General features: G+C 29.2%; 2 protein-coding genes across 5 annotated transcripts in view; one reads left to right on the forward strand and one right to left on the reverse strand.

Moving 5' to 3' along the window:
- The window catches only part of LOC118199042 (uncharacterized), a 450,062-nt gene extending 446,430 nt beyond the window's left edge, over positions 1-3,632 (forward strand). For all 4 annotated transcript variants that reach the window (XM_085810642.1, XM_085810641.1, XM_085810643.1 and 1 more), the window contains 2 exons: positions 697-826; positions 3,435-3,632. In XM_085810642.1, the coding sequence (XP_085666768.1) occupies positions 697-826; positions 3,435-3,510 (206 nt within the window). In that variant the 3' untranslated portion in view covers positions 3,511-3,632. The remainder of the gene's footprint in view (positions 1-696; positions 827-3,434) is intronic.
- LOC118199043 (uncharacterized) overlaps positions 3,626-14,456 on the reverse strand; it is a 75,154-nt gene continuing 64,323 nt past the window's right edge. Inside the window, exons 10-11 of the mRNA XM_085809843.1 lie at positions 7,586-7,804; positions 3,626-5,879 (exon numbers count right to left, since the gene is read on the reverse strand). Coding sequence (XP_085665969.1) covers positions 5,610-5,879; positions 7,586-7,804 — 489 coding nt within the window. The 3' untranslated portion in view covers positions 3,626-5,609. The remainder of the gene's footprint in view (positions 5,880-7,585; positions 7,805-14,456) is intronic.

Here is a 14,456-nt window from a genome sequence, read left to right on the forward strand (position 1 = left end):
CAAAGCATGCAATAGGGGTGATGGGAGGAACATGTGGCGCAGTCCGTCAGACCGCACGTCCCCTGTTACGGGTTAACTTAATATATTTTGTTTTGAAAATTTTTGCAAGTGAAAAGTATGTGTTTATGTTAATATTAAATGAATTAAAGCGTGTATGCAGTTTTTATCACCTTCCATAATTAGCAGAACCTTTAAACAATTCTGAAAAGTATTATAGCTGACACCAGAAGAAAAAATACATTCAATTACATGCCCCAAATGGAAAATTTAGTTGCTACAACTTCTAAGAGATCAAAACCGAAATTAAATACTTTAATATACAGCTTTTATTTAAACCCTTGGCAGTTGCGAGATTAAGCAGTTCTTTCATCTCACATACGTGCAATATCTATTAGTTGTAAATTTATAAGGTGAGCTATGTTCATTTGCTCCTAGTGTGGTGTGAAACTGTAATGCAAGCTGACCTCATTAATGACCATCAAAAGGTTAAAAAAAATAATTTTTAACTAATTTTATTTAAATTTAAGAACTCATGCATCTGCTAGTTTAATTTCTGTTTTCATATTGAATATTTTAAAATAATCTCCTTACACCTGAAATGTAACTACAAATTATTTTGGTGTTAAGATATTTAATGAAGATTTGTTTATAATGATTTCAAATACTTATTCCATATGTACAATAATTTCTTTACAGGAGATGAAATCTACACATTAAATGGCCAAACTTTACAAGGTTTGTCTCATTCTGAGGCAATAGCAGCATTTAAAAAAATCAAACAAGGCCCAGTAATTCTGCATATTGGACGTCGATCCAACAAAAAAAGGTAACTTATTTCATTTTAATTACAAAACTTAAAGAAATATAAAGTTTATTATAGATACATCAATTAACATTTCTTAATTCACAAAAAAATGCTAAATTTCATTTATTTCCTTCACTTCCATAAAAGTTCCAAACTCTCACTCTGATTTAATATGTAATATTATTATATTTTATACACAAATAATACCTTTTATGCATTTCAAGTTGTACTTCTAAACAATCTAAGACTTTTTAAACCCAGCTTTACTGAATAAATTTCCAAGATTTTTTGCATAATGCATCACTGAGAAATTTTTCTACATTTTAAATTTCTTTTATCACTGTAGTTCTTTTTTTAATGTATTCAAAAAATTCAAGCATTTTAAAAATACTTAACTAGAAATTATATGGATATTTTATTATGAAACTGCACAAGACAGACAAATTACAAATTATTTCGAAGAATTAATGATACATATTAGAAATGAGGCATTGAAATCCTGCAATTTCACAAATCTTAAAAAAGAAAATTCGTATTTGAAAACTTAAATCTTTATCCATTTCCATCAGCTGGACTGAAACTTAAAAAGTAATTAAAAGTTTTAATCTGAATCTTTAAAAAATGAGTTTTATTGATATTCAAAATATGCATTCATTAAAAAAAAGTGACGATTGCAACTTCATTGGACTTATCACCAATATTACCTCTCAAGAGCCCTGAATGCCATACTCATAATTTTCTGGAGAGAAAATTGCATTCCATGGCCATTAATTTTGAAATCTTAATAAAAGTCTTTTTTTCAGCACTAGAGATGCTATTAATCTGGATCCTCACCTTTTGTACTAGCTAGGATCTGTAAGCAGTATATAATCAGTCTTCACAGAACTAGAACCTCTGCTTATTCGAGGAATGGTTCAGGCTTGGCAGGGAGCATACTGGTACTGTCTTGTCTGCCCTGTGGAGTCATTACATCGTACGATATGTGGCTGTCTTTGGAGGTTTGGTCTCATTCAGTCCCCTGGGGGGGGGGTTGACTAGCATTAGTATGGACCACATTCCTGATTATTTGTTGTTCCTGAAATGGTACCCAGACGTACAGGTGTCTTTATTTTATAATTTGTCATAAAGTCCTTCGGTCCCATGTTTTGTAAAAACTCAAGGGGACTGTATCCCCTTGGACAGTCTCCAGAGTATGGATGCAAACCCCCTGTAAAGCATGAACCAGGTCAAGGGTTTGTCTCTGGTGTTCTGCCCATATCACTTTTCAAATAAGAGAATGTTGCCACCAAATATTGTCATGTATTATTTTGAAAGAAATAATATAGCAAATAAAAAAAAAAAGTATGTCAACACTTAACATTCTATCGGAAATTCTAAATGTATGTTATTTTTAAGCATTTTGCGATTTTGCTGTTATGCCATAAACGTGAAGAAGTTGCGCAAGTCGTCTTACTAAGAAAGCTGAACACAAAGATGATAAACTGATTTTTGCACTGAAAAAAAAAAAAAAAAAAAAAAAAAAAAAAAAAAATTAATGCACTTAACATTGTATTGAGATTCTAAACTATGCTGCATTTAAAAATTTCGTGATTTTGCTGTTGAATTTTATGTGGGGGCAAGTATGAAGAAAGTCATTTTAATAATAAAATTAAAAAGACAAAAAAAGTTGTATTAATAAAGGTGAGTGCAAAAAAAAAAAAATAAAAAAAAGTGTGAGAAGAAACTGGTAAATTGTGAACTCAGCGAGAGCATGAAAAACCTTAACAAACCCTCTGGAAACCATTAAAATCTGGATCTTTTCAGACTTTTTCCTCTTTATGCAAAATTACAGATTCATCTCATTTCTAAATAAATATGAGCTATTTTTCTTGAAAAAAATCATTCTGTTCCTTAACAGATATAGTCCTCTTAAATATTTTGTCTTCAACCAATCAGCATTCATACATCCCACATGCACGGGGGAGATACGAGGTCATCCCCCCAGTAACATAACTGCTCATTAACTTAAGTAGGAATGGTGAGCCATCCAAATTCTTTGTCAGAATTTATAGGTGATGCATGTTATAGTTAAAAAAAAATTCTAAAATAATTATATAAAAACTTGATAAAGAAATTAGGTTATCAAATAATGTAAATGCCATTTTTTGTTAACCAAAATTTTTCATAACTAATAACTTAATAGTCTTAAGTAATCTCTGAAAAATTTAAAGAGGAATATAAATAAGAATAACATATCAGCTCTTTTTGCAATGATTTCAGAGCATTATTTACACTGACTTGATTATTGTCAATCAAGTTAGTGATGGAATTAGCAACACTGATTCAGCAACATTGAATCATACTCCAACTATACACGTTTCTGATGTCTGGGGAAAAAATGCTACAAATATATTTAAGTTATTAGAATTCAAACTATCCACAAGAATTAGAAGTCAAATTTTTTTCAGCACAATGAATATCATCATTAAAGTATTTAACAAAAAATATATATGCAAAACTGAATGAATTTCATGTAATTCTATTTATACGCAGACAAATATATGCTGCATTAAACAATATATTAAAAAATGTTTATTTGAGGATATTAATTTTTGATTATAAAACAATTTATGCCATTTTTTGTTTTCAGTTCATCCCTTTCTGAGTCAAGTAGCAAGTTAGAAAGCAACAATTCTAAGTCATGTAGTACGCTAGATAACATCTAGCTAATGCTCTGTGCCTTTTACTTTGTTAGTGAATTTTTGCAGTTTTGTAGTTTTACATTCTGTTTGTTATCTGAAATTTAAGAAAAAATACATTGTAAATAAAATACTCATTCACAGGCTTAGTATATGTGTAATTTATTTTACATATGTAATATTCCTTATCTAAACAGAACACTTTCATTAAGAAAATGTATAATACCTGGAACAGGCAGTTTCAGTTGTTCAAAATACAACAGCTACTTTTTTATTGCCTGATATTAATCTGTATTTCTGAAAACCAGAAATAAGTGGCAACTAATTTTGGCAGAAGATCACATACACAGCCACATAATTTATTTTAAAACAAAGCGTTCTAAATGACTGTTTAAATAGACATAAAATGAAGTTTTACTTTGCAGCAATGAGATCATAGAAATTTATTGGGTGTCTGCTTTAAATTCATCAAATTTATACGCTAAGATTCTAATAAATCTTAACATGCAGAATCATTGTATTATTAATTAAAAGTGAGTGAAGAAGACAGAAATTAAAAATTCTGGGACACAGTTTTCAGCTTTTACAATAGTTAAAAAAGAATCGCATATCTTAAATTTATCAGTACGTTCAGAAAATGCATCATTCTTAAAATTATATAGTTGCATATTATAAATATATAAAATTTTATATATTATAAATATGTAAAATAACATCTGTAATCTTAGATTTACAGTTGCTCACACATAAGATGCTATAGATTTCTGTCTGAAAGCAAGAGAGATTTTACTTCTGGGAAATCAAAAACAGAAAATGTTTGCATTTTTCAAGATTATTAATATAAATTGATTGGTATAATACATTAAACATAATCCATTTGTAATGGAAAAGACAATGGTTAAATCATATTTACTCCAAATCTTATGTCTCAAAAAACAGATTAATATGTGATAAGCCAACTAAATTTTTATTTTATAGTGAACAGATATAACATCATTAATCAACTGTATTAGCAACTTCAGACCCAGTTTTTTAAAGCAAAAAATGCACACTTTGCAATCATATAAGAATGAAGAAACTGAGCTCATGAACCGAATAACAGAGTGGATATATATATATATATATACACATATTTTTATATACTTTTGGTGGAGTCAAATGCAACCAAAATAGGAGTTGTTCATCTAATTGTTATAACAGTCCTATTTACAAAATTTCAATTTTCTGAAGCTACACATTTGAGTTATGCGAGATACGTACGTATGTATAGACACCATGAAAAAATGTCTTAATCCATTTTAAATCAGTTTTGTAATTTTTTAAGGGAAAAAGAGTCCTTTATTTTGTCCTTACATACAGATGTCACACAGAAACATTGTTAAATTGCTTTTGATAGTGGTCACGATGGATATTTTCATTGAAATATGATATGCGAAATTTTTTGTGATTACAATACTTCCTTTTTACTTCGTATAAGGAAGTAAAAATTATTCTTATTGAAAATGGAGCAATATGAGCCCAGAAATGGTGACAACATGCTAATAAATGGATTAACCAAAAGAATTAATGAGATACTATTACCATAAGAACTTATTTTTATTTCCTAGTAAATACAAACTGCATTTCTAGTATTCCTTTTAAAATCATCATTTATGAACAACTTTTTTTTTTATGTCTATGGCTAAAATAATATTTGTGAAAATAAAAACCAATTATTTTGCTAAAGTCTATGAGCGGCTATTGGCCTTAAACAAAGTTGAGATCACATAAATTTACAAGTGTTGCAGAAAAAACCTTAACAGAGTGTTGGGTATTTAATTTTTGAATTTAATACTTGAAAATATTTTGTTTTTTTGAGTACCACGTAATTTTTTCTTGTGTGCCATCTGTTGAGAATCGCTGATCTAGATGAACCATTAAATAGATAATTAGTTATCAAGTTCTGTAGTCCTTTTGGAATACTCTGCATTATACCAATACCCTTTTAAACATTTATTATCTTTTATTAAATAAATACGTATATTTAACAATTCAATTAATTTTGGTATTTATTAAGGAGAAGTAGTAGATACTTCCTTTTTTGTCATGTAATTTTTATTTAGCATGAAGTCATCAAATTTAACTATTTATTTATATCCTAGATGATGCCTGAAAGTACTGTTCTTGGCAAATAGTTTCTCAATAAATATTTTTTGCTTGTTACAAAAGATGACAATATGCCTCACTCGTTCACCTTGCTTTGAAATGACTTCATTCTCAAGAATATCTTCCAATGCTTTGTCTTTATAGTTCTGAAGTGATTCCTTCAATCTCTCAATTCGCAGATGCAAAACAGAAGTATGAATTGAAACACCCAAGTGCAAAACTGTGTCTATCAGATCTTTTCCTTTGAGAAGCTTAAATATAAAAATATGAATTACTTATGCAACTACAGAAATTTAAATATCAATTCAAATCAAAGTTTGTAACTTCATATTTAATAAAACGCGTAACTTGTATGACACCACCTTTATATTAAATGAAAACGAGAGGACTGGACATGACTGTTTTACATATCCAAAATTTCATAATTAAATTAAACACTGAATAAAAAACATAATTTGATGGTAATTGTTCCCTGCTCCCTCTTCAATTATTATTATTATTTTATAAATTGTAAGTAATAGAAAATGTTCCTCTCTGAGTTAAATACTCCTATTTTCATTTATTACTTTACATTTTCAATTCCGTAGTATTTGCAACAAACATAGGGTTCTATATTATTACAATTAGCTGTTTATATTTCCTTTCTATCTACTCTTCCAATTACGCAGTTTAACTATTAATAAGAGATTGCCATTTAGGTTCAGAGAAAGAGTTGTGGAGAACCTCTTTCAGCTTTCGCAAGATTCCATTATGTTTTGTAATTTCAGCATGTAAATCAATTTATCCTTACTTCAGATATAGCTTAAGACCAATGTTAAACACTGCTCTTTTTTTCCCCCTCATTATTCAAAAAAAAAAAAAAAAAAAAAAAAAAAAAAAGTTATTTTCAAGTTCTACATTATATCAAATTTTATTATGTATTTTTATTTGAAAGCCATATCTGAATATTTAAACATCATTATTTAAATATTCAAAATAGGCATTTTGAGATAGTAATTGTATCTAATTGTTTGGGATAAAAAATTCAGAGATTTCTAATTCCAAGTAACTAAAAGCTAATTTTTTTCCCCAGACATTGAACATAACTTATATTCTAAAAATGACCATGATGAGCCTTCTTACAATAAAATCCATTATAACATGCATTATGGATGAAATAAAAGGTTATAAATAAATGTGCAAATATTACTAATTTATAAAATTCAATTTTTGATCCAATAAAGCTTGAAAACAATTTCATTATTTTTTGTAGTCAAATAAAAATATTTCTACTTGTAAGCTGCTACAAACCTGAAACCATCTGATCTTATAAGAGTTATGATAGGGCAAAAATTCTAGTATTCTGATGTCACATCTTTATATAGACATCATATGTGTAAGTTCATAAATGTTGTATAATAAATTAGGTCACTTTTCTAGATTTTGTAGAAATTTTTAATCCATGTAGCTGATGTTTTAATTGCATGAATTGAATTCAACATGTACTGGCATAAGCTTCAGAATATTGCTCACTTCTAGGTGAAGGAAAAAATAGAAAGGAGGGGGAAGGAAATACATCCCATACAGAACATTGAAATTCACACAGTAGTATTTTATGTGTGTATACAAATGACTTATTTTCATAGTGGCATTTTTGTGAATATGTATATAATGTTTAATCCTAGGTAATCAAATTAAGAACACAAGACTGTATTTTGAAAAATACAAATTTATTATTACAAAAATTTAAAAATCATAAGATGCATATGATTTTAATTGGGAATAAAATATTAAATTGTTTCCATACATAAAAAAATTGTTAATATACAGTTAAGTAAATAAACACAAGACAAAACAATTTTTTTATTTATAGGAATTATTCTGCTACATTATTTCTCAATTATATTCTAATTTTTGCATACAAACTTATTTACCTAATTGACTAAGATAATGAAGTTTAAATATATAGAATACTCACCCGTTGAAGTATAGGATCTAATTCAACAGGCTCCCCCTCATCATTTTTAATCTCAGCGTCAACATTCAATCCAGTATCAATAATTTCAGAGTAAAATTCAGATAACTTTGCTGCATATAGTTTATCGGCATCTACAATTTTTTGATAACAGATTCTAACAGCCTCCATATATTTGTCTTTTAAGAGATCCATTTCATGACTGAAAATTTTGCACATATTCTAAAACACAAGATTTATATGTTTACATTAACTAACATTTTAATTACAAAAACTGCAGATTAAAAAGAATACAAAAGATAAAGGTCATTCAGAGTGACCTCATAAAAGTAAAAAATCAAAACTCTGATTGCATTTAATAGCTTTTTCAAAGTAAAAAAATCTGATGTGTACACCACAACTTCCTTGTACGGAACATTAAATTATACGCATTTTTTCTTGCATTTCATTTAAACTTATTGGATTGAATTAAATCTACTTCGCCGACAGCGCATAAACCACAATAGAATAAATGTATTCTTTAAAATTCACTCTAGTATATGTTTACCATAACGACACTCCGGTGCTAGATTCACTTAACAGTATTAATAATTATATAACAGTTAACTTATATAATAATTATATAATGGAAACTAACTGTTATATAATCCAATAATTATATAAGAGTTAACTTATATATTTCATTCATATTATAACTCATAATGCACAAAATTTATATCATTTAAAGAATAGAATTATCTAATTGTTGCCACATGTTCTATTCAAATACTATAATAAAGCTAGAATGATGTATAAAAGAAATTAAGCAAACAAAACAAAAATGAAACAGTTTTTCACAGACTGAGTATTTCTCATTTAATTAATTCAGTTCTCACTTCGCAAGAAGGCAAAAATACATAAAAACTCAAAATATCTATATTAAAAATTACGAAGTAAATCTTGAACACTTATTTCCTCGAAAAAATTCCAGAAAGAATTAAGCATGATTTAATTGGCAATAATAAATGAATGTGTTATCTTTGTTGTTGCGAAGCTAAGTTTCTCTAGATTGGCAACAAATCCACTAGTCTCCTGTTTCAAATGTAAACATCAACGGCCGCCATAAAAAAAAAGGCTTTGCGGCACTTAGACAACTTTAAAATTGTTGATAATTCTAAAAATATTGCACACAGATTTACTAAAGGCATAAAATCCTTAACCGGAAGATAAAAACAACATAATACAATCATTTTTAAAGCAAAAAATGTACAATTTACCAACATATAAGAGTAAAGAAACTGAGATCACTGAGTCGGGTAACAGAGTGGATATATATATAAATATATTTATATAAGTTTGGTGCGGCCGATTGCAATCAAAATACGAGGTGCACATCTACATGTTATAGCAGTCCTATATACAAAATTTCAATGTTCTGAGGCTACTCGTTTTTGAGTTCTGCGAGATACGTATGTACGTACATACATTCGTACAGACGCCACGAAAAATTCTCTTCAGAATTAATTTTAAAGCAGTTTTATAATTTTTTTTGAAAGAAAATAGTATTTTATTCTGTCCTTGTGTACAGATATCACACAAAAACATCATTAAATTGCATTGGATAGCGGTCAAAATGCATATTTTCGTTGAAATATGCTGCCTGAAACTTTTCGCGATTACAATACTTTCTTTTTACTTCGTACAAGAAAATAAATAATAAAAAATTAAAAAAAATCATAACCTGAACCAAATATTATTGATTGATCATTTAGTTTATCAAAAGTACTAAAAAGTTAAATTTAAAAATTAAGATTATTTTAACTACAAATATAATAAAAATAGATCAGCTTTATATTTCTCCCATTTTCTTCTTCATACATCGTTATGACCACAGAAAAATCTATTTTTTTATAATCTATCTATATTTGGGAAATTTTTGAAAACATTTGTTGATAAAATGCTCATTTACCAATTTTCGAGGGAATCACCATTATTACCGGAAATATATCCAAAGCTAGAACAAGACTTACCATTACTAACTTTTACTAATTTTTGAAAATCTTTTTTACTATTAAATTACTATTTATAATATATGAAAATTATTTTTTCCACTATCAAATTTTTATGTTTTGAATAGTCAGTAAAATGTACATTTGGAAGTTTGAAAGTAATTTGATCTCCATATGATATACTGAGCTTAAACAACATAGATTGTTATGGAATAGAAAAATGAAGGGAATTTTTAATTTGCTCTTCTTTTGTTTGAGAACTGAAGAGAAAGAGAAGAAAAAGAAATTTAGAAACTTCAACTTTGCTGGTTACACATAACAGTTTCTATATATTTCCTTACAGAATAACATTTGGAAAATTTTTAGCTTTAGTATTTGCTCCAACATTTGTTTCAGGTGGTCTGAAATTATTGTCATACTTGAAGATATTTTGCTTTTATCAGCATAATGGAATATCACCGAAACAAAATATGAAGCTGCATACAGAAACATGAAAATTATATAACAATTGATTAATTTGCATATTTTCAAGAGAAAAGAGGATTTACAGAGGCTGTTCACACAAATTTTAGACAATTTTGCTTTGCTGTAAAAAAAAAAAAAAAAAAAAAAAAAAAAAAAACCCACCCTGCTTGGGATTTTTTTTTTTTTTAACTGCAGATATATTTTTGAAAGTATAAATTATCATCTGACTCCTTACAGTTTTGTTTACATGCAAAATGTTGCATTTAAAGAAGCAATGGATGAAAGGCTATGTTTGTGTTCATTCCGAAGAAAATTATTCTTATCTAGTTATTAAAAAATACTTTGAAAGCCATGGTTTTTCGATATCTAAAGCTATAATAGGTATTGTTGTAAACAACACAGGAAAAAATGTCAAAATTTAGCTTCAAGTGGAAAAATTGTTCCAAATACATACCCTAGAAAAAATGGAATGTTTCGAATGTCACAAAAGTAAGATCTTTAATGTTAAAAGAAAATCCACCAAGTCAAAGGACAGTTACAAAATCATTAAAATGCTCAGTGGCGACTGTAAACAAAGTGATTAATTCCGATTTTAATCTTAAAAAGTGTGTCGTTCCTCTCCAAAACATACTGCCAAATGCAGGATGTGCTGCAGAATATTTTATGAGAAACATTTATCTGGACAAAAATAGAAAAATGTCATAATAGAAGAACCTTGGATGTACTTAAATGACTGCAATAAAAAGAGATCCATTCATTATCATCAAAGAGGAGAAAAGAAATCTTAAAACACGGTTCAAGGAATCTAAAAAAGATTTTTCTAAGGTATTTATAATTGTTGCTAGTTTTCCATATAGCTGCAAATTAAAAATAAAGAGAGTAGAGAAAAATGTTGAAATGAGCTCCACATATTATTTGCTGGAAACATATTTTATACCCAATTTTCAAATGTGAAATAACTTCTCTTTATGCACAATGTGATCAATCAGTAGGTTTTATCAAGACAAAGCATGCAAATACAGGTCAAAATCTACTGTCAATTTCTTGGAAAAAATGGAACAAGAAATGGGTATTAAGGACATATCCTTCACTCATACCCCTACTAAATTCCCTGATCTGTCAACGACATATTTTTGCACTTTTGGACATTGTCTTGGAAATTACAGTGGATAGTCTAAAATAAGGGTTATCAAACAAAACATTTAAAACATAAACATTTCTGTAATTACAATGAAAATCGTCTAAAAAAGCGCAAACAGCCTCTGCTGCTGTTACAGTGTATAAATTTTCCTGTTTTCATAAATATGAAAAAATTACAGGCTCTTAATTTTAAATACTGAGATATTATAATATCTCAGTACATATAAGTTTATGATATGTCTTGTTTCTTCCATTTTTTATTTTTGTATAATTTCAATTTTGTTCTCAGGTTACTTCCATTTTGGAGCACCATGTATAGTTTAATCCTGTCCCATACTGTTCGGTATTATTTTTAGCGAAAAATCTAACTGCAGCTCATTGTACACAAATACAAAAGGAAATCTATAGCCTCAGCTCACAAGATTTCTATCAACATTTATATTAAATTTACATGAACTCATTAACAATGCCATATTTTTAATCAAAACTGAAGAGAAAATTAAAACAAACAGAATATAATAATTCAATTAACTATGCTATTTCTATCATTTCTTAGAATTCTACTAAATGTTCAATATAACATTTTTTATGGGCATCCCACACTTATTTTTAGCTACACATTACTAAAAATATCAAAAGTAAAATAAACAGAATGTATGAAATTTGATTAAATATACCACTTCTATTGTTTCTTAGAATTCCATTAATGGTTCAACATAATGCTTTTTATAAGCCTCCCACACTTGTTTTTAGTTATACATTATCAAAAATATTGGGATAGCTAAAAAACTATTTTTACTTTCTAGTGCATTCAGCTAAAACTGAAATTTAAAAAGCTTTTTATATATACTTCATTTATTCCACAAATGGAGGAAAAACAGTAAAGAAAATCAGTACCTTTAAACATAAGAAAATTAATATCTGTGATTAGCATAGGAAACAAGTACATGACATAACCTTTCATTCATTTATTATATTTGTTATTTTTGGTTATCTATATATTTTCTTTCAGTCGCACATGCAGCAGCTTATGGAATAAGTCATATAGACTTTTTACCAGTACAATTTAATTAAGACAGACAAATTCCAACCATTCTAATCATTTAAAAATAAATAGCATTAAAAAAGCAGTTTTTAAATAGGTATACACTGATGAGCCAAAACATTATGACCATCCGTCCATTTTTCAATGAACTCGTCTGGATGACATGGAGGCCACTTGATTGCATAAGAATGGTATTTAACTGCTGCTGGAAAAAGTAACAAACTATTCTTGCACTTTTATAAGTGATGGGAAAGGCTGCTGACCTATGCAAATTCAATACAGGGCAGATTATAACGACCCGGCGACTCAAAATGTGTATCTCCAAAACCGCACGACCGGCAGGTTGTTCACAATCTGCCATTGTTAGTATTTATGCAAAGTGGATAAATAACAGTGAAAACAGCAGAAGAGACAAGGTGTTGGACGTCTATACGTCCTTAAAAAAATGGGGGGACAATGGACATTGCTTGGTACAGCATAATTGATGGCAGACAGTGGTTCAGCTGACAGTTCAATACAATGTAGGTCTAAGTGCTTCAGAACACACGGTTCAGTGGACACTTGAATATGGGAGTCGTCAGCCGATGTCCCACTCATGTGCCTCTGTTGACCAAGCACTGTTGTCAACTAGGGCCTACAGTGGGCCTGGAAACATCACGAGTGGACCATGGATAAGTAAAAGATAGTTGCCTGGTCGGATGAATTCCGATTTCTCATTCATCACACCAATGGTCGTGTCAGAGTATGCTGTCTTTCAAGCAAACAGTTGCTTCCTCCCTGTATAGCAGGTCATACATAAACTCGTAGTGGCAGTATTATGCTTTAGGAGATGTTCTCATGAGCGGCTCTGGGACCCTGTGGTAGAACAAGTCATGAAAGCTGAGGACTATCTGGATATAACACTGCAGATCAGTTTCACCCTTCCATGGCATCTGTCTTCCCAACTGGAAATGGAATCTTCCAGAAGGACAATGCCCCATGTTACAAGGCTTAAATTGTGTTGGAGTGGTTCCAGGAGCAGAAAGAGAAATTCCAATTAATGTCCTGGACACCTAACTAGGCAGATCTTAATCCAATATAGCACATTTGGGATGCTGTGCAGCAGCGCAGAGCTCAAACTCCATGTCAGAATATCTCAACTTTGCATGACTGCTGCTTAGACATTTGGGACAATACGTCTCCAGTCATCTACCAAGAAGTTGTGGTATCGATGCCAAGACGTGCTGCAGCTTTTTCCCGTGTTATTCAGTATGTGGTCATAATTTTTTGACTCTTCAGTGTATATTAGGCATTTAACTATATTAAAACAACTATCTCTGGCAAAGCAATTCTTTTTTGCCACTTATTTCAGAATTCTGCCATACTTTTGCAAGCAAATTTGCTTCCTGCAATCCAAAACTTAATATTGAGCAGTTTTTTGAATTACATATAGCAACTTATTTTAACTGATATTGTTATTTTGAACACTTAGAATCAGATGATTTTATTTTTAAAAAATCAATCTAAAACTCAGTGTTCGGAAACACTACTTTTTAAAGGAACAATTTTTTTTCCTCCGAAATCTTTTGAAAACCGCATTGAAATAATTGATGTTTCATGTAATCAATGTTTTACTGGATAATATGTCAATAAAACTGCATATTTTTAAATTGAATATCTGTAGATGCTTATATCTATACTGTGAAACAGAACAATTTGTATACAAATAACAAACTGTTAGAATTACAGAGATCATTAACACACTACTTCCTCGGCATTTATTTACATTCTAAATGCATTATTTTCAGATGGGATGATGTCCCATTCTGATGATACAGAGCACAGTATAAAGTTTATGAATTTTTAACTTGCTATTTTCATTACACTTGATGTGCAGCAAGAACTGAATTTCATAGTGAAAATATTTCTCTTAAACATATTTTGTATAAGGGCATGTTTTCAATTCCAATTTTTAAATTTTTTTCTTTCAAGAATCATAATTATTTATAAAAACTGAAATGATTATAAATTACCAATCAGCGCAGCATTCTGGGCGGTGCCCACCTGTGGTACAGGTCCAGCAGGCCCGCTTTCACAGGCCATGATCGCGCATATTAAGAAAATTGAATATATAATTAAACTAATAAAAATTGTACTTTTTTCCTTTTAAATAGTTCAATTTGTTTAACAATTACAGAGGGATAAAACTTTAAATATGAATTAAAGTTTTTACATTTTGCTGAATGGTAACACTCTA

This window comes from Stegodyphus dumicola, chromosome 2 (genome assembly GCF_044657685.1).
Source record: "Stegodyphus dumicola isolate Sdum_Otavi_A_Nest chromosome 2, ASM4465768v1".
NCBI lineage: Eukaryota > Metazoa > Arthropoda > Arachnida > Araneae > Eresidae > Stegodyphus > Stegodyphus dumicola.